The sequence below is a fragment of the Rhincodon typus genome, chromosome 37, assembly GCF_021869965.1.
Source record: "Rhincodon typus isolate 14 chromosome 37, sRhiTyp1.1, whole genome shotgun sequence".
Taxonomy (NCBI): domain Eukaryota; kingdom Metazoa; phylum Chordata; class Chondrichthyes; order Orectolobiformes; family Rhincodontidae; genus Rhincodon; species Rhincodon typus.
In genome coordinates this window covers 4,196,082-4,223,825 of record NC_063368.1, presented here as the reverse complement: position 1 = coordinate 4,223,825, position 27,744 = coordinate 4,196,082, and the positions used below count along the sequence as shown (strand labels likewise).

At 42.8% G+C, this 27,744-nt stretch overlaps 1 protein-coding gene across 1 annotated transcript; it reads right to left on the bottom strand.

The window, feature by feature from the left end:
* Positions 1-1,559: 1,559 nt before the first annotated feature.
* On the bottom strand, positions 1,560-26,322 carry gcat (glycine C-acetyltransferase). Its single transcript, XM_020533603.2, has 9 exons — positions 26,096-26,322; positions 20,818-20,948; positions 19,631-19,732; positions 16,717-16,863; positions 15,631-15,785; positions 14,432-14,514; positions 10,217-10,388; positions 6,296-6,417; positions 1,560-4,692 (listed from the first exon to the last, which is right to left on the bottom strand). Exons 1-9 carry the CDS (start codon positions 26,295-26,297, stop codon positions 4,541-4,543), a joined length of 1,266 nt encoding a protein of 421 aa, XP_020389192.2. The 5' UTR covers positions 26,298-26,322; the 3' UTR covers positions 1,560-4,540.
* Positions 26,323-27,744: the final 1,422 nt, after the last annotated feature.

The window sequence follows — 27,744 nt, the reverse complement described above, 5'->3', positions numbered from 1 at the left end:
AATTGAAAATTATTGCCAATGTTCCTTCTATTTCCTCCCTAGCTCACTAACAGCTTGAAATAATTTTCATCCAGCCCTGGAGATTTATCAACTTTTAAGGCTTCCAGACCACACGGAACCTCCTCACTGCCTGTGCTAATTTCTTACTCCCTGTTTTCTATACCCACACCATCCTTCCCACTCATGAACACTGACACAAAGATTTAATTTAGAACCCTATTTCCATCCTCTGACTCCACCACTGAGGTCCTTAAACAAAAACTGTAATTTCTGGACAAACTCAACAGGTCTGGCAGCAACTGTGGAGAGAACGATCCCTTGGAAATAATGAGGGGGTGTGGGGAATAAGTGTCTAGTGGTGGCAACCTGCTGGAAGTGGCAGTTTATGATGTGGATGCTGGTGGCATGGAAAGTGAGGACAAGGAGGGATCCTATTGATGATGTGGGAAATGGACTGATCCTAGCTAAGGGTGCTGTCAACATCAGTGGCGGATGCACCTGCAAAAAGTGGCATCATCAAAACAGTGGTCCATAATGGGCTCTACTCTTTCCCTAATTATCCTTTTATCTTGAATGTACTTAAATGCCCATCCAGCCACTGGTGATTTTCATTCCTCCATATTCTTATTAAAATTCCTTGTCATTTTGAACACCTCTTAACCTTCTTAAGGAGATTCTAGGGTCAGTGGGCAGTGTCCTTGTCTGAGCCAGAAGTTCTGGATTCAAATCCCACCTCAGAATCTGCTAGCCAAGGAAGATGTGTTTACATCACTGCTAAACAGGTTGAGCAACACCCCTAGAAATCCTTGATACACACCAAGGGCTGACAGTAAGAGAGGAAAAGGTTCCAGGTCAGCCATGGGATAGACACAACGTTAGAGCCTCCACCTTCAATTATGCATAGCCCCCAGCTACAACATGCTCGTAAAAGTGTGTTACCACAGCTACCTGGACTCCAAGTGTGAACTGCAATGCATCCATTACTTTATTGTGCTCCTGTCAAATGTGTTTGAAAACCATTTCTTTTTTAATCCAATAACAGTTGCACAAGCAAATTTAGATACCAATTTATCAACAGAGACACAGTCAGTGGTGAACTTGGTAATTTAAGAAAGTAATATGTTATTTAAAGCATTATTTTTCAGTCATTCTTCATGTTACTATTTAAGCTGAAGTCAAAGCACAGCATAACTAAGTTGCACCCTAGCCTTGAGTGGGTAGCAATGTCAATTAATTCCAACAGTCAATGCCCTGGTGCATCCCTCACTTTAAAAGGAGCACATCTGCAGAGAATGGAGATTTACTGAACACCATTCTCTGCATAGGCAGCTCACCATATCTTATCAACAACCTGGAGATTCCTATACATAAACAGTGCAACTGAAAATATTGTGGTCAATTGAGAGCAATTTGGCAGCACAGTCAGTTCTTCTGTACTAAATAATTAATCTGCTTGCCCTCAAATATTTCCTGCATTCCATATGTACTGACTATTTGTCAACGTGCTCAAGTTATTTCACTGAAGATTTCAAAACTGATACAAAATGCACATGCTGCAATTTCTTTCACAGCCTGTAACAGTTTATTCACCTGCAGAGATAAATAAGCATTAAACTCTATCTTTCAAGAATCCAGCAGTGATTACAGAAGATATATAGCACAAAACAGGCCATTCAGCCCGACCAGTCTATGCTGGTTCTTATGCTCCATTCAAGCCATCTCCATCATAGCCCTCAATTATGTTCTCCCACAAGTATTTGTCCAGTTTTCCTGTAAATGAATTGACACTATTCTACCACTCACTGTGGTAGTTACTTCCACATTCTCACCACTCCTTGGTCAAAAAAGCTTTTCAAAATATTCAATTTGATTCCTTGCGACTATTGTACATCTATAGTCTATGTAAGTACTTCATTTGACGTAAAACAAATATTACTGTTCATATTATTGGTAACAGATTCTATAATCATTACACTTTGCTTCTGATTATAATTTCAGTCATGATTTGATATTTAAGAACTCAAAACACCTACATTGTATGGTAACACATAATAGTACAACACAAGAGACAGGCCCAAAAACAGAAATTGCTGGAAAAGCTCAGCAAGTCAGGCAGCATCTGATTTCTCTTCACATGCTACCAGATGTGCTGAGCTTTTCCAGCAACTTCAATTTTTGTTTCTGATTTAAAGTATCTGCAGTTCTTTTGTTTTTCACAAGAGACAGGCCGTTTGGCCTAACCGGTCCATACCAGCACTTACCCTCCACAACCAACATTCTTTTATTCATTGATAACGAGGTGTAGAGCTGGATGAACACAGCAGGCCAAGCAGCATCAGAGGAGCAGGAAGGCTGACGTTTCGGGCGTAGACCCTTCTTCAGAAATGAAGGTCTAGGCCCGAAATGTCAGCCTTCCTGCTCCTCTGATGCTGCTTGGCCTGCTGTGTTCATCCAGCTCTACACCTTGTTATCTCAGATTCTCCAGCATCTGCAGTTCCTACTATCTCTGAAACTTCTTTTATTCATTTATGGGATTTGGGCATCTGTGGCAATGGTATCATTTGTTGCCCATTCCTAACTGCTGTGGCACTGACTGGCATGCTAAATGCCATTTCAAACATATTGCTATGCGTCTGGAATCACAAAAGCCAGACTGGGTAATGTCAGAATTCCTTTTCCAAGAAGGTCATTAGTGAATCAGACAACCTCATGCTAAAGAAAAGCGGGACAACAATTTTGCCTTCCGAATGCACCACCTGAAAGGGGGTGGTAGCAGTTTCAATAAAAACTTTCAAAAGGAAGGAGTCGTCGAAAAGATCTTAAGATCTGTGGGGGAAGGGCACTGAGAAATGAGATAAACTGGACAGTTCTTTGAAAGGGTTGATAGGTACTGTGTTCTTGTTTTGTGCTTCTTCCCTATTGAGCAGATGAATGTGGGCCCTTCAAGAGGAGATTTATCAGAATAGTTCCAGGGATGAGGGGTTTTGGTGATGAGGTTAAGTCAGAGAAGCTGGGGTCATTCTTCTTACAGAAAGGGAGACTGACCAGAAGAGATTTACCAGGACATTGCCATGTACAGAAGGTTATAAAGAAAGGCTGGGTACACTGGGACATTTTCACTGGAGCGTAGGAAGTTGAGAGGTGGCCTGATAAAAGTTTATAAAATGATGAGAAGTACGGATAGAGTTGATGGTAGTTGTATTTTCTCTAGGATGGGGAATTTCAAGACTAGGTGGCACATTTTTAAGGTTGAGAGGAGAGAGAGATTTAAAAAAAGACATGAGACAATTTTTTTTTAAAACACAGATGGTGGTTTGCATGTGGAATGAGCTTCCTGAGGAAGTGCTGGATGCTGCTACAATTACATTTAAAAGATATTTGGATAGCTACATGAATAGGAAAAGTTGGAAGGAATACAGGCCAGGAGCAGGCAGGTGGGACATTTAGTTCAGGATTATGTTTGGCATGGACTGTTAGGACCAAAGGGTCTGTTTCTGTGCTGTATGACTATGGCTTCATGACAAGAAATCCAACAGGACTACAAGATTTTGATAGATCTGGAATAAAGCTGCTCCCAATAGCTGAAGGCAGAGGACTTTAGGAAACAGATATAAGGTTTTGGGTAAGAGTTCTATAGAGAATGAGGAGCAGCTTTTATTTTAGGAAACAAAAAAGAGGGAATGACCTAGAACTTTCTGCTTATGAAAGTGGAGGATGTGGAGACAGTGAATTATTTCAAAAGGAGACTGGATGGGCACTAAATAAATAAACTTTCCGCTCAAGGAATAGAGCAGAAGGGGAAATGTGATTGACTGGACTGCTCTCCAGACAGCCAGTACATACTCGATGGTTTGGATGATCTTAAGTGTAGTATGTCTGTGACTTTGTGGAACCAACTTCACACCAGCCAGTTTACTGTCTGAAACATGACATCGTACACCCAGAGACAGAACTGTACCTGGCTGTGGGATATCAACAAACAACCTGACTCATGGATTCACTTAGAAGGATCAATATTTGGAAAGTTATATTGATAGATGAATTACGAGGCTTGTGTGGAGCACAAACAGATTGGTTAGGCTAAATGGCCTGTTTCCGTGCTGTTAATTCAATGTAATACAATAACAACAACAAGCCTCGCTGACAAATAAAAACTTTCAACTGGCAGAGTCTTAACTGCATAGGACTAACCTCTCACATACGCTTCAGCTTTATACATACATCCCAGTGCTCAATATCCTAGGATTTGCTTCCACATAACATCTTTGAATCAAAGGATCAAGTGGCTAAAATGTTTTAGTTTTGGAAATAAAAGACAGACAATGATTTCATACAAATCCGGTTCACCCTTTAGGAAAAAGGCACTAGTAGTTAAAACAAACCTCCTCACAATCTTTGGTTAACTTAATTATTCTGTGCAGAATAATGTTCGGAATTTGTGTTTATGAGAAGGTGCAAAGTCCAACTAATATTAGCAACATCCTTCATGCCATGTATGAGCTAGTTTGTAAAGTGCGTGCTGCGAGGCTTCAGATGTCTTTCAGGAAATCACACCGTGTTTGCGCCCAACCTCCATAAACGCCTCCACACATTGGTCGATATCCTGGTCGCTATGGGCAGCAGAGATCTGCACCCGGATTCGTGCCTTGCCCTTGGGGACCACAGGGTAACTGAATCCAATCACATATATTCCTGAGTTAAAGAAAGAACATAGATCAGAAAGGAACTTCCGATGGACAAATAATCCTTGGAAAAAAAATCTGTTCAGTAACTGAACTCAAGGTTCAGGTAATTTAAAACACACTGACAGAATAGATTACCAATTCATTGTCTGTCAGATCAATCAGAAGAGCACTTGAAGTTTCTGCTGGAGTTCCAGGGGAATCTCCAACAATAGATATCTAATGCAAAACTAAGGCCAGCCAAATACCTAGTCACGTCTCCAGAACCCTGCCATCTTCACTCAGCCAAAAGCCACACGATGGCAATTAAAATCTCCTCCACTGCAAACTTCATGATTGTGAAAGAATGACAATATTTTTCCAAGCCAGAATGGTGAAGTGCTGGGAGGTAACGTCCTCCATATATTTCCAGTCTTGCAGACCTCTGAAGTCTTCTAGAATTGGATATTAAGTCACTGGCATGCTGGTTGGCACGTGAGCAGCAAATAGTCATAGTCAGAGTCACAGCACAGGAAACAGACCCTTCAGTCCAAATCGTCCGAGCCTAACGGCTATCTCAATCTGATCCAGTCCCATTTGCCAGCATTTGGCACCTATGCCTCTAAACTATTCCTATTCATGTACACATCCAGATGCTTTTTAAATGTTGTAATTATACTTGCCTCCACCACTTCCTCCGCAGCACTACACGCACGACCTTCTGTGAAAAGTTACCTCTCCGGTCCTTTTTAAAAGCTTTCTCCTCTCACTTTAAACCGACACCTTCTAGTTTCCCAACCCAGTGAACCCTCACTGGATCACCAGCCCTGTAAGTACATCCTTCGTTAAACAGAGACTAAAACTGCACAATATGTTGAACTGCCCCCCATCCATTCTCACTCTGAGAGGCTGCTCAATCATCCAGTATAGAGGAAACGCTGCTTGAAGGGGAACTGCAGGTGGTGGTGTTCCTACACATCTGTTGTCCTCGTCTTTCTCAATTGAAATTGTCATGGATTTGGAAAGTGCTAGTTACTGTAGTGCATGGTGTAGATGGTACACATTGTTGTCACTGTCCATTTGTGGTAGTGGCAGTGAACATTTGTGGATGTGGTGCCAAACAAGCATGCTTCTTGAGTGTTACAGAAGCTGCACTCATCCAGGCAAAGTGGGGAGTATTCCATCACACTTTTGACTTGCGCCTTATCAATGGTTTGGAGAATGAGGTGATGAATTACTTGCTGCACAATTCCTAGCTTCTGACCAACTCTTGTAGTCACAGTATTTAAACGGCTAGTCCAGTTCTGAGTCTGGTCAATGGTAAGCCCCAAGGATGTTGATAGTGGGGTATTCAGCAATGGCAATGTCAAGGTTAGATTCTCTCTGGTTGGAGATTTGTCATCGCCTGGCGGTTGTGTGACATGACAGAAAACAACAGCAGATTAAGACCATTAACAATACGAGCAGTCATAGGTTCCAGGTAACTAAAAATATATTGTGTGGAAAGCTGCTGAGGTCCCAGTCTTGTCCAGGAACAAAGGGGAAAGATTAACTGGCAAAACCCAACAAATCAGCGTGAAGCTGCCTATTAACTAGCTCATTCAGATACTGTAGGTGCTTGGTCTACAGGTTACCTCTTTTCAGCATGTCCTCTGCCATGGATGATGCCAGCCGTGCATCTCCAAGCATCACTGGGCAAATAGGATGGTCCATTCCACCAATGGTGAATCCTGCAGCCGTCATCTGACTGCGGAACCTGTGGAGAACAGCCAACTGGAGTCAACTCAAATCAGTTTGGAAACCGTTCAACAAGTGATCAATATCTGAAAGACAATCCAACTCCAACTTACATTCATATATAGCCCATTTAACATGGCAAAACATTCTCCACAAACGCTGAACTAAACCTGACACATGGAAATATTCCATCAGGTGCCCAAAGGCTTGGTCAAGGAGGAAGGTTTAAAAAGCATCTTAATAAAGTGGAATTCAAGGTCAGCACTTCAAAGTTGAAGGACAAGCCAGGGAAAGAATGTCAGAGTGTTAAGAAACAGACTGATTGAGGGTGAGGAGTAGTGAGCAGTGATGGAGGAGACAGCACAGAAAGGAGGAGTAAGATTTATAGACAAAGATGCATCTTGGATTCAATGCAGTGACAGTGTGGAATGGTTGGTTGTTAGCCAATGCAGTCCAGGACCCTAAGCAAGAAGAGTAAAGTGCCTTTGCAGCAGGAGTTTTGTGGCAAGTTGGAGGTTGGCAGAGGGGCAGCTAACAAGGAGAATGTTGGAGTAGTGCCAACCCCACCCAACCCTTCCAGAGGCGGCAAGAAACCGGGTAAGTGACTGAGCAAAGCAGGCTTGGGATGGGCCGTGCTAAGGTGAACTTGGTGAAATGGTGCAGTATTGTGAAAGGATGACTAAAATGTGGAGCTGAAGCTCAAACAGGATACATAGTCGAAACCCTGACATCTGACTACAATCATTGACTGATCCAAGGGTACATCTGGATAGATGCGTGGAGCTGGTTGCACACCAATTCGTTGAGAATTCATAATACTGACTGTCCAGGTTGAAGAGGACAATGTTAAAGATTGCACAAGAAGAAAAAAAAATCAAACCAGCAAAAACCATTTTACAATGCAAGGCAAATAAGGCTCAAATTCTCCGTGGTTATTCATCTTTAGAGATACATTCACTGGGAACATGGGATCAGGAAGCCATTCAGCTCCTTGGGCCTTTTCCAGCCACCATTTAAGCAGATAGTGTTAAGATACAGATCAAACACAATTTACCCATACCAACTGTGTAATTTTTAATACTTTTGTCTAACTTCAATTGACACCAGCAAATGCCCCTCCCCCTTGCCTACATCAACAGTGGAGTGTGAAAAATGTTGCCTCTAATTTCAAGGTTTTGTCCCCACCAGAGGAAATAGTTTCTCTCCATCTCCCTTATCAAATCCTTAGCTTTGGGCCAAAAATATTAACAGCTACGAAGCAAGTAAATCTCCAACAAGTGGCACAGGAGATAATTTTTCAAAATTCCATAGATTCTTGAAAAAAAAATTAGGATACAAGTGGCCAGATAGTCATTGGGAAAATTGTGGAAGCCATTTTTCAGGAAGAAATAGCAAGACATTTAGAAACTCAAAATACAATTACATAGTGTTGAAGGTTTTATAGAAGGAAAACATTACTTTAGAATTTTTTGAGGATGTGACAGGCAGGGTGGATAAGAGAGGAACCGTGGATTTAGTAATATTTGGACTTCCAGTGTGCATTTCAGAAGATGGCAATATAAGGTTATGTGTATGGTAAGAACCCATGGTTTTGGGAGTGATATATCAGCATGGACAGAGGATTAACTAACTGATGGAATGGAGTATTGAAAAACAAGTCATTTTCAGGTTGACAAACCTGAATGATATAGCAAAGGAATTAGTTCTGGGACCTCGAATTACTGACAATCTATATTGATGACTTGGATGAAGGGCCAAATTTGTTGATGTTACAGAGATGGCTAGAAAAGAAAGTTGTGAGGAGAATATAGAGGAATACGTAAATTGAGTGAATGGGAAAAAAAATTTCCAGATGTAAGTACACTATGAGAAATGTGAGGTTGGCCACTTTGGCAGGAAAAATAGGAAAGCAAAATTTCAATTTCTTTAAACACAGAGATTACAGAATGCTGTGATACATGATGATCTGCGTGTTCACGTATACACAACACCAATTGTCAGTATGCAGGCAATTAGGAAGGTAAATGGAATTCTGGCCTTTATTGCAAGGGTTGGGAAATTTTGCTACAATTGTACAGGGTGTTGACAAGGCTACAACTTGAGAACTGTGCAGTTTTGGTCTCCTTACTTATGGAGTTATATGCTTACATTGCAAGCAGTTCAGATTCACCCGAATGATTCAAGATGAAAGGATGAGAAATATTTTAGCAGGTAGGTCCTAAGCTTTTTGGAGTTTAGAAGATTGACTGTTAATCTCATTGAAACATTGAAGGTATTGAGGAAGCTAGTAAGGGTGGATTCTGAGAGGACTTTCTATTTGTAGGGTACCTAGATCCAGGGGTTAGAGATTTAGAACAAAGGTCTCTCATTTAAAAAGGGATGAGGAGGAATTTCTTCTTCTAGTGGATCGAGAATTTCTAATTTTTTTTTTAATATTTGCTCACAAGATGTGGATGTCATTGGCTAGGTCAGCACTTATTGCCCAGACAGCAGTTAAGAGGCAACCATTTAGTGTGCATCTGGAATCATATGTAAATCATACCAGCTAAGGATGGCAGATTTCCTTCCCTAAAACAAAAAAATGGCATTCATGAACCAGATGGGTTTTTATGACACCCTACAGTGTTTACATGCCATTGAACTAGCTTTTTATTCAACGTCTGCTATGGTGGGATTACAACCCATGTCCCCAGCACATGAAGATGGGGTTCTGGATTCCTAGTCCACTAACATTACTACCACATCACTGCCTCGCCTTTCTCTCTTCCCCAAAGATCTGTGGATCATGGATTATATTCAAAGTTGGCCAGTGGAATACATGTGAGGAAAATGGGAAGTTGTTCATTTCAGAGAAAAACTGCAGAAAACTGCAACACAAAGGGAGTTGGTGGTTCTTCTGCACGTAACACAAAGCTAGCACACAAGTAATCAGGAAGGCTAATGGAATGCTGGCCCTTATTTCAAGTGGGTTGGAGTATAAGAGTAGGGAAGTCTGTACAAGGTGCTGGTGAGACCACATCTGGAGTACAGAGAGCAGTTTTGGTCCCCTTATTTAAGCAAGATATTATTTAATGAGAGGCAGCTCAGAAAACATTCCCTGGAATGAAGTGATTATCTTATGAGCAAAGGGTGATCAGATTGGTCTGATTAATCAGACTCTACTCATTGGAGTTTAGAAGAATGAGAGTTTCAATCTCATTGAAATATAAAGAATTCTTAGAGGGCTTGGCCTAGTAGATGCTGAGGAGATGTTTCTCGTCATGGGAGAGTCCAGGGCCAGGGGCAATTTCTGAGAATAAAGGGATGCAAATTTAAGACTGAGATGGGAAGGAATTTCCTCTGAGGGTTGAGCATCTCTGGAACTCTGTGCCACTGAGAGCTATGGGGGCAGCGTATATTTAAGGCTAAATTAGACAGATAGATCAGTCAGGGAATCAATGGTTACGGGCAAAACACAGGAAGGTGGGTGTGAGGAATGTCAGATCAGCCACAATCCTATTAAATGGCGAAGCAAGCTCGAGGGATAAATGGCCTACTCCTGTTTTTGTGTGTTATGGTCTAAGGGTCCAGTTAGACAATTCTGTTGAACTACAGGGAAGTCGAGGGTCATGGGGGACAGGCAAGTAAAGAGAGTTGAGGCTATAACTAGAAAAACTATGACCTGACTGAATTGTGGATCAGGTTTGGGGGTTAAATGACCTCCTCCTGTTCCTTGGTTCTTGTATTTTTTCCAAAAATCTGTCACTTTAATAAAGTTTGTTCTGTTCAACACGGCATGTGGAAATGAGGGTGACAGAAGAGACTCATTGATAACGTACCGTTTGGTTTTTGAGGCCATGGTCTGGGCGATCACGTTACTGTCCATCAGGAGGTCGAGGGCTTTGGAGGCACAGCCAACCACAGGAGGGGGAAGAGTGTTGGAGAAGAGATAGGGTCTGGAGCGCTGACGCAAGAGGTCAACCAGAGCCTTTGGTCCTGCAGTATATCCGCCTTGAAGAGAAGACACGTGTAAGTTTCAATAACATCAGAGAATGTTACAGCAAAAGTGGTGGCCATTTGATCAATTAAGACAGAGCCAACTCTTTGAAAGTATTATCCAATTAGTTTCACTCCTCAGCTCTTCATATGGTTTCTATACTTGGTGTTTGTTTTGAGGCATTTATTCCATCCTTTTCAATAGCTACTCCCACCCCTAGAGATATTGCATTCTAGATTAAACAACTTAATGAAATAAAAATGAACTTCGTCATCCTTCTGGTACTTTTGCCAATTAATCTTAAATCTGTGCCCTCTGGTGAATGTAGTAGCAAGTTCCTCACTCTAAACACATTCTGAATTTTTATTCTTCTTTCATGGGATATGGGTGTCATCGGCAAGGCCAGCAAATTGTTGCCCATCCCTATTTACCTTCAAAATGAATGGTTTGCTAGGCCATTTTAGAAGGCAGTTAAGAGTCAACCACATTGCTGAGAATCTGGAGTCACATTCAAGCCAGATCAGGTAAAGAGATTTCCTTCCCTAAAGGGCATTACTGAACCAGATGGTTTTTTACAAAAAAAAAATGATGGTTGGTTCATGGTTACTATTATTGAGAATGGCTTTCCATCAAAGAGAACTTAATTAAATTCAAGTAATTAATCAATTTAAATTCTATCCAGTATGTGATTTGAACCCAGAGCTCCAAAGCATTAGCATTCCGGATTACTAGTCTAGTGTCATTCGCACTACACTACATCCCAAGTAAAAAGGTTTCTCCTGGATTTCCTATAGGAATTATCAATGATTATTTTATTATTTCTGGTCCTGATCTCCCATCAGCAGAAGTATCTGCTTAAAATCCATTCATAACCGTTTCATACTCTTTCACAAGATTGGAGCATCATTGATAAAGCCAATATACCTTGTCTATTCCTAATGTCCTAAGGAACGGATATTACACTGACTTCTTAAACTGCTGCAGTCAATCGGTGTGATTAGCTATAATGCTGTTAGGGAGGGAGTTCCAAGATTTTGACTCAGCAACACTGAAGTAATGGTGATAGAGTTCCAAGACAGAATGGTGAACAGCTTGCAGGGGATCTTGCAGATGGTGCTCCCATGTATCTATTATTATTGTCCTTCCAGCTGGCAGAGGTTGCAGGTTTGGAAGGAGCTGCCAAAGGTGTGGTTATATCCTGTGTACTGTTCACTACTTCAGTATCTAAGGAGTTGTGAATTTTATCGAACTTTGTGCAATCATCAGATCAATCAAATCAAAGAAAAGGCAGAGTATTTAAGAAGGGAATTCAACTGAAGACAGAACTACTAATGAACTGCAATTAAAACTGAAAACATTCAAGAGACCAGAATTGGAGGAGCACAGGGATCCTGGAGAGATCGCTGAGAAAGGGACAGATAGATTTTGGAAACAAGTATCAGAATTTTTAAAATTGAGGTGCTGTTTAGTGGAAGCTAGTGATGACTACTGAGCACAGGGGAATAAGATTTGCATAACTTAGGACATGATGACCCCAAAAGTTTATGGAAGCTCATAAATGGTAGAGTGACCACAAGTATGTTGGAATTGCGTGATCCAAAAGTAATGGAGGAATGCTTCAGCAGTAAATCAACTGTGGCAGGGAAGAGTCAGGGAACATAATGGAGCTGAAAATAGGCAGTCCCCATGACACTGTAGATACATGGTTAGATGTTAGTTGCAGAATCAAACAGGACAGCAAGACTGAACAGTCTGGCTCATCCTCAGACAGTTGCTTGACAGACAGCTTAAGTTGGTGGTTCAACAGATGTAAACGCGAAGCAGTATGTTCTAGTAGGAAGAATGGACAGGGAGTTCTGGGTGAAGAGGAAGAAAATAGCATCCTCAGAGGCCAAATATGTCAATTCTTAAAAGTTGTGCCAGAGGTTCACAAAACAAAAGGCCAGTCGAATAAACATGCCAAGCTCTCAGCTTTATTTCCAGAGAACTGACAAGCCAGCAAGCTTCACTAAACCTGTATCGAAGGGAGGTTAGAACAGATTTAGAGAACTGTAGCAGCTCTGGTCACTACATTATTTAAAAAAGATTGAGAGGTAGAAGAGAAGGTGCAGAGTAGCTTTACGAGGATAATACAAGGATGTTGGGTATAGCTGTTAGGGAAGAATTGTCAAGCTGGGTCCCTTTCATCTTTAAGAAAAATGGGCCAGGGGTAACCTGACACAGATCTTTAATATTAAGAATAATTTTATCAAGGGGGTTATGAAGAGAATGTTTCATAATTAAGGCCTTCCCCACAAGAGAAGTCATTACTTTAAGACAGTCACCAAGAAATCCAATAGGGAATTCAGACAAAACTTCTTCAAACGAAGTGAGAGTAGAAAGTGGAACTCACTGCAACAATTGAAGTGAATAGTACAGACATACCTAAGGGGACAGATAATTAAGGATGGAACCCAAGGAGACTCCAAAGGCCAAGGTACATAAGCAGGAAGAGAAGCCATTCTATGATCTGTTAACTAGACAGGCAAGAACAGAACTCCTTGAATGCAGGTGCACCCAACTGGAAGATGTTGCAGGAAGATACTACGATATCAAAGGCCACTGGCAAGTTAAGAAAGGCACGGAGCAGGTCCTTGAGCTCCTTGTGCCTTTGGGAGGCACGGGTGTAGGAGACAAGGGAGAGGAGTTTAAAGAAGGCGATTTGCAGTCTAGAAAAGACTTGACATAACAAAAGCGGCAAGGCCAGGTGAAATGGCAAGATCATGGGTAATGTACAACTATGAGCTGGGGAGTTTGTGCATAAGGAGAGATTTAGGGAGGATAAAAGGCCAGTGAACTCAGAGGAAGGGAGAATGGGCAGGGCTGAAATGAGATCACAGAGGATGAGGAGTCATTCTGTGCAAAAGCAGAGCAAGGAAAGCAGTGAAGATACCTGTGTGACAATTGTGATATGGTACTTGGGTTAGCGGTGGTGAATGACGGAGAAAAGATGCTCAATGGAGGAGGAGGTTCCAAACAGGTGTGGAGAATCCAATGCAGGGCAGAAAAAGGCAATGATCACAAAGAAAAGAAAAAAAAAGGCAAAAAGTATTTCAGTCAGGTGTGTGACATTTCAAGTAGAAACCAGACTGTCACTGAAAAACCCACTCAAACCATCAAAGGCTCAGCAGGGGTCAGTGCTAGTGAGGGAATAGTTGCAACCTGTTTAAATGCATCATATATATTGGAAGAGTAAAAATTTTTTAGGTAAAAATTTCACAATTTTTCACAAGTAATATTTTGAGAGGTTCTAGTGAGTTCTGGATTTGGGACTGCATAGCATGTTGTACATGGATTGACTAGCAAGATGAGTCTACTGATTGGCCAGCTGCTAGGATAGGCACATGATGGGATCTGGTCAGTTGCAGTAAATAGGTCACGCAGTTTAGTTCCCTATTCTGGGGCAAAACAGGCAGCTTGCTTGGATACACTTTTTCTGAGGAGCACCCTACTGCTACCCTCTCACTTTTCCCACAGCAAAGTTTTATGGTGGAGAAGAATAGCTATGATGCCTGGAGAAACCAAGACCAAAAGACTCTGCATTCACTGAAGGAAACAAAGGTCGGGGGAAAGGGGGGGTTGTATTCATTACCAACTCTGACATTAAAAGCTTGCATGAAATTATATCTGGTTCACTAATGTCCTTCAGGAAAGGAAATCTGTAGTCCATACCTCATCTGGCCTACATGAGTCAAGATACATAGCAATGTGGTTGACTCTTAACTGCTCTTTAAAATGGTTGAGCAACAATCACAGGGAACACCCATAAAAAAAATACAATAAAATAGCAGGAATACAAAGCAAAACAGCAAAGATCAAGTAGTCAACTTGTAGTCAGGGCTAAAATGGACCCAGAATTCAAACCATTAAGCAGTGGCAGAGAGGAGACTAAAGGAAGATGAGCAGAAGGCCAGAACGTTACCATATGGAGCACTTCAGGGAGTTGACAAACCCAAAGTTAGCTCAGCTTTAACATGCTTTGCAAGCCCTCCACCCCTAGGGCTCTGTGTGCACTCACCTGCTGCTCCACCAAGTGCCTTTCCAAGGGTGGAGTTTACAATATGAACCCGGTCCATCACTCCCAGCAACTCATCAGTGCCCCTGTACAAGAGACAGAAAGAGAGAGAAGAAAAAAAGATCTGCAATTTAACAGTTATCATTCTATTTTTGGTGAAGTATTTCAAATTCTGATCTGTACTGTTTTAAATTTGGGGCAGCGCTGAGGAGGGAAGGGAAGGAATTGTCTTTGTCAGAACTTCTGTTCTTCAGGACAGGACAGACATCACAGATAATGAGAGGGATTCTGTTTGAAAGTCAGATTTGATGCATATATAGAAGACAAGAGCAGGAGGAAGCCATTCAGCCCATTGAACCTGCTCTGCCATTCATCATGATCATGGCGGATCGTCCAACTCAACAGACTAATCCTGTTTTCTCCCCATAATCTTCAACCTCATTCGCCCCAAGTGCTATATCTTGTCACCTCTTGAATACATTCAATGTTTTACCATCAACTACTTCCTGTGATAATGAATTCCACAGGCTCACCACTCTTTGGGTGAAGAAATGTCTTCTCAACTCTGTCTTAAATGTCTACCCCGAATCCTCATACTGTGACCCCTGATTCTGAACACACCCACCATCAGGAACATCCTCCCTGCATCTACCCTGTTGAGTCCAGTTAGAATTTTAAGTCTCTATGAGATCCCCCCCTCATTCGTCTAAACTCCAGCGAAAATAATCCTAACCTAGTCAATCTCTCCTCATATATTATTCCTGCCATCCCCGGAATCAGCCTGGTAAACTTTAGCTACACTCCTTCGAGAACAAGAGCATCCTTCCTCAGAAAAGGAGACCAAAACTGCGCACAATATTCTAGGTGAGACAATATGGAGTTCCCTCTGCTCTGCCCTGACAATGATCTAGAGCCTTCACCTCACAGCAGCACCTACTGCTGCAACCCATGACAAAAGGTAAGCCACACTGTGCCAGCAATAGAGAAGCACATGGCATTTGGCAACATTTGACATTTGGCCATCGATAGAGCAGGGAAGGATCAGGGTTGTGGGGTAAATAACATTTCACATTGTTGGCGAAAAACAGAAGTCAGGCTGCAATTGAAATGTACCATACTTAACTGCATAGGCAGCAAACCTTTATTTCCCCCACCCAAACCCTCACAAATCCTACAAGGTGTGCATGGCCATGGCTCCCTACCGTCCATTGGGTCCTAAAAACCCAGTGGCGTGACATTCATCAATGAAGACTAGAGCGTTGTATTTATCTGAAAGGTCACAAATCTCTTTCAGTGGTGCCACATCACCATCCATGGAGAAAACGCCATCCGAAACAATTAGACGCATTCGGTGTTTCTGTAAGAGAATACCACAGTATTGACAGCACGTTCTGGCTAACTGATTAATACTGACACTCCCACACCTCTACACCCCACCCCTATTTCTTCCCTTCAACCACCCTCACCTGCCAAAACCCCCACTGAAAAACATTACTTACACTCTGAGCTCACACTGAAGCAAGTTTTGACTACACAGAAAACAGCTGTACTGCATAGAAAATGAACCACAAAAACATTACTTTTCTAATGGAATAAGATGAAGAACTGGGACACACCATCCCATTTTAACAAAATATTACTGCATTGAAGTTAGGAAGAAAACAAACAATAAATCTAAACAGCAGAGAGTGGTTATTGTGATATCGTATAATACAGTAAGGCCGTTTATCCTATTGAGTCCGTGCTGGCTCCTTGAAAGAGCTATCCAATTAGTGCCATTCCCTTTGCTCTTTGCCCTTTGCCTGCAAAACAGCTTTCAAGTATTTATCCTTCTGAAAATTATTACTAATCCCCTCCCTTTGGACCGTGCATCGCAGAACGCATCAATTCACCACAGTAAAAGTTAAGTATGGGATCAATTTATTAGTTATTCAGGAGTTAGACTATGTGTGTACTATATTAATTCATTCCATCAGAGTGATTTGAAATCTCCGATATTATTGGACACTTTTGGAGGGTTTTAAGCATAGAGGAGTGCCCAGTGAAAATTCAATTTCACAGGATCTCCATACACAACACTCATCTGTGCTAGAATAACTACCATCTGGCCAACGTAAAAATCCAGGCCAATGACTACAGGCTGTCAATTAAAGGTTGAAGGGAAAGGATGTCACAGTGAGACAGAAATTAAACACACCCAACTCGTCATCTGTCCCTGGTTAGGCAAGCATTTTAACTATTATAATGAGCCAATGTGAAGGAATTGAAACAAGAGTAGTCAAATATACCTGGGCTTCCTTCAACTTTGCCTCCAAGTCACTGAGGTCCAGGTGTTTGTATCGGTATTTGTTGGCCTTGCAAAGTCGGACTCCATCGATAATCGATGCGTGGTTGAGCTCATCTGAGAGAATGGCATCTTCAGGGGTTAACAGGGCCTGAAAAAAGCCACGGATGGATGTGAGATTAATCAGCCTGGCTAGACTTGTCACTCCAAACATTCTGCAAGAACGTTAATATCAGGTTTAGGAAGCTTCACATAGCCCTGATACACGATGCCACGAAGTAGGGGGGTGCAAATCTGACTGCTCACACCTGCTTCCCACCACTGGTCAGTGGGAAATCCCTTGACCGAGCCATGGGGGTTGTCCTCCCCAACTTCGATCACTGAGATTTAACATCTTACCAATGACAGGACATTATACTGGGGAAAAGATTACACTACCTTCCAGGCAGTGCTGTAACCATTCTACGATCAGTATGCAGGTACAGCAAATAATCAGGAAAGCTGATGTTTTGTTTTATTGCAAGGGAAATTGAATGCAAGAATAGGGAGATAATGCTTCAGTTATACAGGGCATTGGCAAGACTGCATCAGTACAATACCAGCAACTGTCCTTACAGAAGGATGTTCATGCGTTGGAAGCATGCATTCATGCGTTGGCCCATCAAGTCCACACCAACTCCCCAAAGAGCATCCCACCCAGCCCTTCCTGCCGCCACTGCCCCCCCCCCCCCCCCCCCCCCCCCCCCAACCACATCCTCCTATCCCTGTAACCCTGCATTCCCTATGGCTAATCCCCAAACCTACACGTCCCTTTGGACAATTTCCCGTGGGCAATCCAACTAACCTGCACATCTTTGGACTGTGGAAGGAAACCAGAGCACCCAGAGGAAACCCATGCAGACACAGGGAGAATGTCTGCGTTGAGTTTGCACAGTCACCTGAGCTGGAATCGAACCCTGGCACTGTCAGGCAGCAGTGCTAATCACTGAGCTACCATGCCGTGCTGTGTTTTCTCTTGACAGAATCCAGAACTAGGGGGTCATAGTTTAAAAATAAGGGGTTGCCCATTTAAGACAGAGATAAAGAAACTGTTCTTCTCTCAAAGGGTTGTCTCTCCTTGGCATTTCTTTCCACAAAAGGCAGTGGTTACAGAGTCTTTAATTATTTATAAGGCAGAGGTAGATAGATTCTTGATTATCAAGGGGATGAAAGATTATCAAGGTTATGCAGGAATGGACAGTCGAGGTTAAAATCAAGTCAGCCATGATCTTATTGAATGGCAAAACAGACTTGAAAGGCTCTTGTTCCTTGTTTGCATTATCTCACCAAGCTGTCAATCAACCTGTTGTGATGTAGCAGGAGTTCAGAGATTAAAGAAAGTTCAGATAACGTGTGTGGCATGAATACTGGTTAAGGAAGAACCACTAGGAGCCATGAAAAATGAGGGCACATTTTCCCCACAGACCTGTGCAACATCCCTTCAAAAACATTTAATCCAATTCCCCTGTTAAAACTAAGTGAATCTGCTTCAACCCACTGCCAGGCAATGCACTGGAGATCACAGCTCAGTGCCAAAGAACTCCAAATCACCTGCTGTTCCATTTGAAACCCTGATAGAAGTTTCACTAGGCCAACACCAGGTTTGGAGGAACTGTCTTTAGGAAAGATTGAATAGATAGGGGCTGTACTCATTGGCATACAGAAGAAAGAATGGCATCTTTAATGAAGAGCCATACGAAATTCTTAGGGAAATTGACAGATGCAGAGAGGTTGTTTCCCTTACACAAGAGTCTAGGACCAGAGGATATAAACACAAAACAAGGGCTGCATATTTAAGACAGTGATAAGGAGGAATTTCTTCTCTCAGAGGGTTGTGAATCTGTGGAATTCTTTATCACAGAGGGCTATTCAGGCTGGGTCATTAAGTATATTCAAGGCTGAGATAAACAGATTTTTAATCAGGAAGGGAATCAAGGGTTATGGGGAAAAGGCCAGAAAATGGAGTTGAGGATTATCTAATCAGCCATGATCTCACTGAATGGTGGAGCAGACTCAATAGGCCGAAAGACCTACTTCTGCTCCAATATCTTATGGTCTTTTGGTTATTTTTCGACTCTATAGTATTGAATGAGAATGAAAAAAGTCAGGAAATATTCCAACCATTGATGCTGCCTCTGACTCTCAATGTTAAAGTATGGAGTAATATGAAGCTGAGAAATGCCTGTCATTATGATGCTTTCTTTTGGATGATTACCCAACCCCAGACAAGCTTCCAAGTGGATGCATGATCAGAATCACTAAGCAGAGGAGGTTTATTGTGCAATATCAGATTTCAATAAAAACACTTGAGTCTTTGCTCCAGACTCAAGATTTGTGACTGCAAGAGTCTGTTTGACACTTGGCCTCAATAATGGGCCAGATGACATCAGCAAGACTGCAGGATGCACTTTCAAAGATGCCAAGATGGGAGGAAAATGGGTCAACGATATTCTGTACATGTAGATTGGCTAACCGTGCAACTTAAGTTGGTGAGTAAGTTCAAACACAGTTCCATAGATTTCTAGACATTAATGACATCAAGGCGTACAAGATAATGCAGAAAAGTGGCACGGAGGTAAAACAGCAGCCATGATCTAGTTGAATTGCAGAGCAGGCCTGAGGAGCCAAATGGCCTACTCTTGTTCCTATTTCCTAAGGTCCTAGATCCATCAGATCTCCCTCATTCTAGCTCAAAAGTGTGACATGTAAATTCCACATCTGGAAGAAAATCCAGTGCTGATGTAAATCAATAATCTGTCGCACATAGTGACCATCAATCTCACTCCTAGCAAACTCGTGACAGTTCTGGGCTATGGAACCATAGGAATTCTGTATCACTTAGTTTATGGGTAAAGACGTGAGGTACTTGTATAACCCACCTCAAAAATCCCAGCATTGGCATCGAAACAGCTGGCATAAAGAATGGCATCCTCTCTCTGGTGGAACTTTGCAATCTTGGCCTCTAGGCTCTTGTGCAGATTCTAGGAAAAAAAGAGTGAGTGGGGTTAGATCAGTAACACTTGACCATTGCTGTCACTCAATCGAACTAATCCTTCCAGGAAAACACAAAATATTTTCCCAATCAGTGAGCGGCGAGCCTTTCCATTTATGGCAGAATTGTTGCCAAGTTATGCTGTGTTTCAAAGTCACATCAATCAGTGCTTCCCAGCAGCAGTGAGAGAATTTAGTGACATTTGTAAAAAAAGTGGGAAGGTGAGAACAGGGGACTAGTACAGCAAGGTGGTTTGATGGAACACAAGAAACATGTAGCTCATGACTATGCATTGGGAGCAGTTCAGAACAGGTTCACTAGGCTGCTTCTTAATACAAGGTTAAGCAGGAACAAAAAATAGTTGCCAGAAAAGCTTAGCAGGTCTGGCAGCATGTGTGAAGGAAAAAACTAAGTTAACGTTTTGGGTACGGTGACCCTTCCTCAGAACCTGCTGAGCTTTTCCAGCAACTTTGGTTTTGTTCCTGATTTACAGCATCCGCAGTTCTTTTGGTTTTTACAAGATTATGCAGATTGGGTTTAGAGAAAAGAGGGGTGATTTTATTAAAACATGTACATTCTTAGGAAGTTACAACAGCGTGCATGCTAGGGGCGGGGGATGCTTCCTCTCACAGGAGTATCCAGAAATTGTGGTGCACAGTTCTAAAATGAGGAGGTTTTCCTTCTCAGAGCGTCATTAGCGTTTGGAATTCTCATCCTCAGTAAACAACGGGGGCTGGAGTCTTGAACATATTCAAGACTGCGTTAGACCTTTGACGTACAAGGAAGTAATGGGCGACAGGGGATCAGACAGTAAAGCGAAGTTAAAGCCACAAAGAGATCAGCACAGACCTTACTGAATGACAGAACATGCTGAATGGGCCAAATGGACTACTCCTGCTCCTGTGTTTCATGTCTTTGTGCTTACACTTGATGCCAAAATCTGATTTAGCAGCCAGGAACCAGTTCCCAACTCTCTCTTAAGGGGAAAAATTGGGCCAGGCCAATTATGAAATCAGAAGAAAGCAGTGGGGCCTAAAAGCCTTTGTCTGGTCCTAGAAACCCTGATGAACTGACCTGGGTGCCACAAATGAAACGGATGGAGCTGAGTCCCGCTCCATATTGATTCAGAGCGTCGATTCCTGACTGTATCACTGCGGGGTCACTTGAGAGGCCCAGGTAGTTGTTTGCGCAGAAATTCACAATGGCTGAATGGAGAACAGGGAGAGAGAGTACATGTGAGAGAATGGACACTGAAAAATCATTTCCTGGCGATTCAATTACCCAGCTACCAGCAATCACATTGGAATAATTCAAACCATAAAGCACACTGCAGGGGGACAAGGGACAGAGACCTTGCCATTGCACCAAGTAGGAGCTGCGTGCAAACACTGGAGGCTTTATTGACAACACAAGCATGCCACTTACTAAAGTTAATGACCAGCCCTGAAACCTCCCACCCAGCTGATCATCACTGTTACTAACGGTTCACATCTGGTTGCTATTCTGCATACAGTGATATCTGAATTTTACAACATCTTGGGCCACAACTGAGCTTTAGGCCATTACAAAATACACACCTAAAGATAATGATGAAAAAACAACTAAAACAAGTTCATTGCTATGATCAAACTGAACAAGCCTCCAAAGTGAACAAAGAAACTAAACACTACAGAGTGAAGTGTGCACTGAAGTGAAACTTATTGACTGAGTTTGACTAAAAAACATTGTTCTCATGACAGTGCAACCGCTGCTGTGGTTGGAAAGGGTCTGGGAATAGGAATAACACCGGTGAACAAGTGACTCTGAGGCAGCCCCACCCTCAGTTCAGCAAGTCCAAGGCAGCCGTACCTACACATGGTTTATAGAGCACAGGTAGATCCAGAGTCCATACAATTTGCTAGACATGAGTACTTCTACAGCACTCCATATTTATTCTGGTTGGAATCAATCTTGGGAAAGGAAAATGTGTAAAGAAGCAGGATTGATTCTCCTGATCACCATTCAGCTATCATGTTTGGCCAGGGAGGTTGAAGCGGCCATGCCCAACATGGTTAAAACATTTGCTGACAATAATCGACTTTGTGCATGAGACTTGGTCACTTTTACAGGGCATCACGATGTTGCCACCCGTGGGACAGAGTTGGACTGACAGTACCTTCAGGATCTAAAGGAGCTAAAAATTTCATGAACCCAAATACCTCAGCAAAACAGTTTTGACCGTGAGAAATGACAGGAAGAAACTGGCCATTCAGACAATGAGCAACACGGAGGGAAGTTCAGTATTGAACCAATAGTATTGCAATCCAGAACCCCATGTGAACCATAATGGAAACACTGATCATCTTAAAGTGCCTGAGGTTACTGAATTCCTTGAATCCATGTCACTTGATGTGTAAACATGCCTGATTCTATGCAGTAAGGTTCTTGAGTAGATTTGTAGCTCGGGTTGTGGTTGGTTGTTCCGCAGATGTTTCACTACCCTGCTGGGTAACATCATCAGTGCAGCTTCCGATGAAGCACTGTTGTGTTTTCCCACCTGGTATTTAAACGCTGGGGTCTGTTGAGCTGGGTTACCTCACTTCCAGTTTTCCTTCGCGATGGAGTGTATATTGGGTCTAGCTCTGTGTTTATTGATGGCTTTCTTAGTGGAGAACCAGGCTTCTAGGAATTCCCATGCTTGTGTCCACTTTGTCTGTCCCAAGATCCTGGTGTTGTCCCAAATGAACTGGTGGTTTTCCTTATCCATGTGGATGGAGATGAGTGAGTATCGGTCGTGTCTTTTTGTTGCCAGTGTACTCTTGTGGCTAATTTCCTTCCTTTCTGTCTAATATAATGTTTGTCGCAGTCTTTGCAGGGAATCTTGTATATGACATTGGTCCTGTCCATTGTGGGTTGCGAGTCTTTGGCTCGGGTTAGCAATTGGTGTAGGGTTGATGTGAGTTTGTGTGCTATTCTGATGCCCAGTGGTCGTAGGAGCCTTGTGGTTAGTTCAGATGTGTTCTCGATGTAAGATAGCATGATGAGTGTGTCGGGACGTGCAGTAACTTCCTGGTGTTGTTCATGTAATAGGTATCTTCTGATCCAGTTTTTCGAGGATCCATTGTCTTTGAATACTTGGAAGAGGCATTCTTCTTCTTTTTGGCGTAGTTCTGTGTTCCTGCAGTGCATTGTTGCCTGTTTAATTAGGGTTCTCACGAGGTTAAGATTGGGAGTGCACTGGCCAAGTGTGTGATGGGACACATCTAATTGTGAAATTCAAAAAGGAAATGGAAAAGGCATCTGGAGAGAAAGATTTACAGAGAAGCACCCAAGTTAACAGTGCAAAGAGCCAGCATGGATACAACGGGCCAAATAGTCTCCTTCTGAGCTGTAAGAAATCCTATGCTTCTGACAGCTAGCATAGAGTTTACCACCTTTACCGCATTTCCTGATATAAAGATGGCCCTTCTATTATGAGGATTGTGGTATGGAAATTGGCTGATGCAACAGTTAAACCAGTCAGGAGTCTGTTTGTCTGCAGTTAACCTGGGAAAGGGAGAGTTATGGTCAGAGTACACGCTGGCTGTTTAACTGAGCAACCAGAGAATGAGCTCGACCCTGGAATTCAGGGTCAGATGTTCAGTCTGTCAGCCAGACATTCCGTACAACCAATGCAAATCCAGTGCAGGCAATCAGAAAATCTCAAGCTGTCAAATACTACACCATTTAGCTGCTGAATATATGCCTCAACTCAATATAGTAACGTATAGACCACAGTGTATATCCATCAGCTAGTAAAGGCCTTTAAACATTTACAGTAGTTGATCAAAAAGACACAAAAGGTGTGTTTCTACTCGTGGGGAAGAGCAAGATTAGAAGCCATGTGTATAATGGTCACCAACAATTCAAAGGCATGTACAAGGAACAGCCCTTCAAGCCTGCTTCCCCATTCAATAAGATCATGACTAATCTGATTTTAACCTCAACTTTACATTCCTGATAATCTTTCACCTGCTTAGGAATGAAGAATCTAACTTGACATTAAAAATATTTAAAGCTGCTGCAACCACTGCCTTTGAAGAAGGGAAATCCAAAGACTCTCAAACCTCTTAAATGGGGCGCCCATTTAAAATAATTTCAATTCAAAATTGGGGAATTTAGAGGAAACATCCTAACTTTCAGACTACATTCCCTCCAATTTTTCTGGCTGCTATGTAAACCTCAGAGAAAAAAAATAGGAGGAGCTCCAGACCATTTGGTCCATCCAGTTGCGCTGCCATTCAACACAATCATGGCTGATACTCTATGTCAACACCATACTCCCATTCTTTCTAACCATATCCCTTGACATCTGGAAGTCTATTACTTTCTTAAACATATTAGGGTCTTCACAGCCTTACATGGTAGAGAATTCCACAAGTTCACCACCCTCCAAGTGAAGAAATTTCTCATCCTTAGATAGGCTATTCAGCCAAACCAGTCACTTAAGGGTGTGAGTGGTACATATTATCCCTCAGCACTCTTCAGTTATATCAGACTCTGTAACCTCACATTCCCTCACATAACCTGTTGCTGCAGTTCACCTGCTGCTTAAAATCTCAACTGGGTTTTCATTGACCCCAGACTCAAATTATCCAATTCTCTCCTGGTCAGTTTCCCATGCTCTACCTTTCAGCCTGTCCAAAATTGTGCAGCCATATCCTAACTTTCACTGAGGTCTGACAGAAAATTATGTACAAATCCCTCTATTTCCTCTCCCCTTCATTTCTCTGTAATCGCAAATCTAATAAGCCTCAGTTCTCTGCGTTCCTCACAAGTCTGTGGAACACTCTTCCCCAGAGAGTTAAAACAGTCTCATTGAATACTTTTAAGGCTGAGTTAGATAGATTCTTGATTAACAAGGTTGGTGAAGTCAGGGGTTGGTAACAAAGTGGGGCTGAGACCATAATCATGTCAATGACGGTACAGAATGTTGGAACAGGTTTGAATGGCTAACTAGCCTCCTCCTAATTCATATACCTCTGTGATTCTAGCATCTTGTGGAGTCCACATATTCTTTACTCCACCATCGGTAGCTGTATCTCAACAACCTCTGCCCTAAACTCTGGGATTCCCTCCACAAATCTTCATATCTCTGTCCCCAGGTACCAAGCCTTTAATCATTTGTCATAACAGATCTTCATTGTCACTTTTGTCTCCTATGAAAAGGCTTGAAATGTTTGACAATGTTAAAGGCTCTGAATAACTTAGGTTATCGGAACTGAAACGTTAACTCTGTTTTTTTCTTCACAGATGCTGCCAGACCTGCTGAGCTTTTCCAATAAACTTTGTTTTTGTTCCTGATTTACAGCATCCGCAGTTGTTTCGGCTTTTATTTTACATGGTAGGGACTCTACATACCCAGTAGCTTTGGACTACTGATGATAGCACATCATCACAAGCTTTAAAACACAGCTTAAGTAGCCTTGGACTGCTCACTAGTATATCCTGAACATGATACTTCTCCTGCAGCAAGAACCTGACTTGGAAACACAGAAAACAGCAGCAGGCCATTTGGGCCTTCAAGCCTGCTCTGCATTCAATACAATCATGGTAGATCATCCAATGTTGTGGCCACTATCTTTCCATAACCTATGATCTCTTTAGCCCCAAGGACTGTATCTAATTTGCTCTCGAAAACATTCAATGTTTTGACCTCAACCACTTTCTGTGGTAGAGAACTTCACAGGATCATTAAACACTGGGTAAAAAAATTTCTTCACCAGAGGTCACAGAAATAGGGAGGGGAGAGACATGGAAGAATTGCTGTTTAGATGACTCAGGGCATGGAGAGAACTCACATTGCAACTGAGGTCGAGGCTGGGAACAGTTCAAGTTTTTGTTTAATTTCGAAGTGAATTTGACAGGCACTCTTGAAAACATCAAAGTTAAAATAATGCCAACTGAGGAGCTAATGCAGGATTTTCACCAAATGCACTGACTGACCGACTCCTGCCTCAGCCTGGTACAACAGATAACTCTCACAAAAAAAATTAACCATGTCAGTAAAGTGGAACACCCCAAGCATTTCAGACAGTACTGCCTCCACACCGTGAGCAGAAGGATCCGAGGCCAAGCTCCACAACCAGCCTGGCCAGGTCAGGAGCCAACTAGCAGCACATTGGCTGGGAATCAGACTTTTTCAGAAAGAAATAACGGAGCAGCCACGGCTCATGACCTTCTCCAGTGATAGTCCCCAGCTCTCAGTGGGCTCTTATCTCCATTCAGCCGCCTACAGTCCTCATTTGGAATGCCAACAAGGCCACTCGGCCCCTCATAACGGGGCGATCTCATACTTGACACCCCCGGCCCACAGCACAATCCATGCTCCTACCTCCGGAGCTGCCCTCCACTCTGATGTGCGCTCCCTGTTTGGAGGTGATGACCCGCTCGTTCTTCCAGGTTCCGGCACCCCGGATGCCCTCCAACTCGGCCTCCAGAACCGTGCTGAGCTGGGCCAAGGCGCTCCGGGCCCGGGACAAACCCCGGCTCCAAGCGGGACATCGTGCCACAGAAAACACCCCGGAGTAGAACATGGCGGCAACATCTACGGTGGCGTCACCGGAGAGGCGGAGCCAGTGATGTGACGCGGGGGCGGGGCTCCGTGATGCAACCAGATGGGCGGAGTTCGGTGGCGTGTGTGATGGGCGGGGTCAGCGATCCCGGTGGGGGAGCGTGACATCATCGGGGGGGTGGGGAATTACATCATGAGGGTGATGCAGTGATCCACGTGATCCACAACTCACTACAACAACTTACATTTTTGTAGCACCGAAAGCATGATACATCATTCCCCCTCAGGGACTTCACAGGAGTGTTATAGTGCAGAATGTGAGACTGAGTACGTAAAGGAATGTTACATTGGCTGAAGAAAAGTTTGCTCAAACAGGAAGGTTTCTTTGGTAGATTTGAACGTAGGTAAGTTTGCAGATAAAACCATATCGGAAGTATAGTAGAGCTTGGCCTGCTGTGTTCATCCAGCTCTGCACCTTGTTGTCTCGGATTCTCCAGCATCTGCAGTTCCTACTATCTCGGAAGTATAGTAGACAGCCAATAAGGTTACCTCAGAGTACAACGGGATCTTGATCAGATAGGACAATGGGTCAAGGAGTGGCAGATGGAGTTTAATTTAGGTAAATATGAGATGCTGCATTTTGGAAAGGCAAATCAGGGCATGACTTATACACTTAATGGCAAGGTCCTGGGAAGTGTTGCTGAACAAAGAGACCTTGGAGTGCAGGTTAATAGTTCCCTGAAAGTGGAATCCCAGGTGGACAAGATAGTGAAGAAGGCTTTTGGTATACTTGCCTTTATTGGCCAGTGCATTGAGTACATGTTCTGGCTGCACCGGACTTTTGGGATACTGCATGCAATTCTGATCTCCCTGCTGTAGGGTGTTGTGAAACTTGAAAGGGTTCAGGAAAGATTTACAAGGACATTACCAGGGTTTGAGGAGAGGTTGGAAAGACTGGGGCTGTTTTACTTGGAATATCGGAGGCTGAGGGGTGATCTTAAAGCAGTTTATAAAATCATGAGAGTCATGGATAGGGTGAAGAACCTAGGTCTTTTCCCCAGGGTGGGTGAGTCCAAAATTAGCGAGCATAGTTTAAGATGAGAGGGGGAAGATTTAAAAGGGACCTACGGGGCATTTTTTTCATGCAGAAGATGGTACGTGTATGGAATGAGCTGCCAGAAGAAGTGGAGGAGGCTAGTACAATTACAACATTTAAAAGACATCTAGATGGATATATGAATAGGAAGAGTTTAGATGGATATGGGCCAAATGCTGGCAAATGAGACTAGATTTTTCTAGAGATAGTAGGAACTGCAGATGCTGGAGAATCCAAGACAACAAGGTGCAGGGCTGGATGAACACAGCAGGCCAAGCAGCATCATAGGAGCAGAGAGGCTGACGTTTCGGGCCTAGACCCTTCATCAGGGGAAGGGGGTTCTGAAATAAATAGGGAGAGAGTGGGAGGTGGA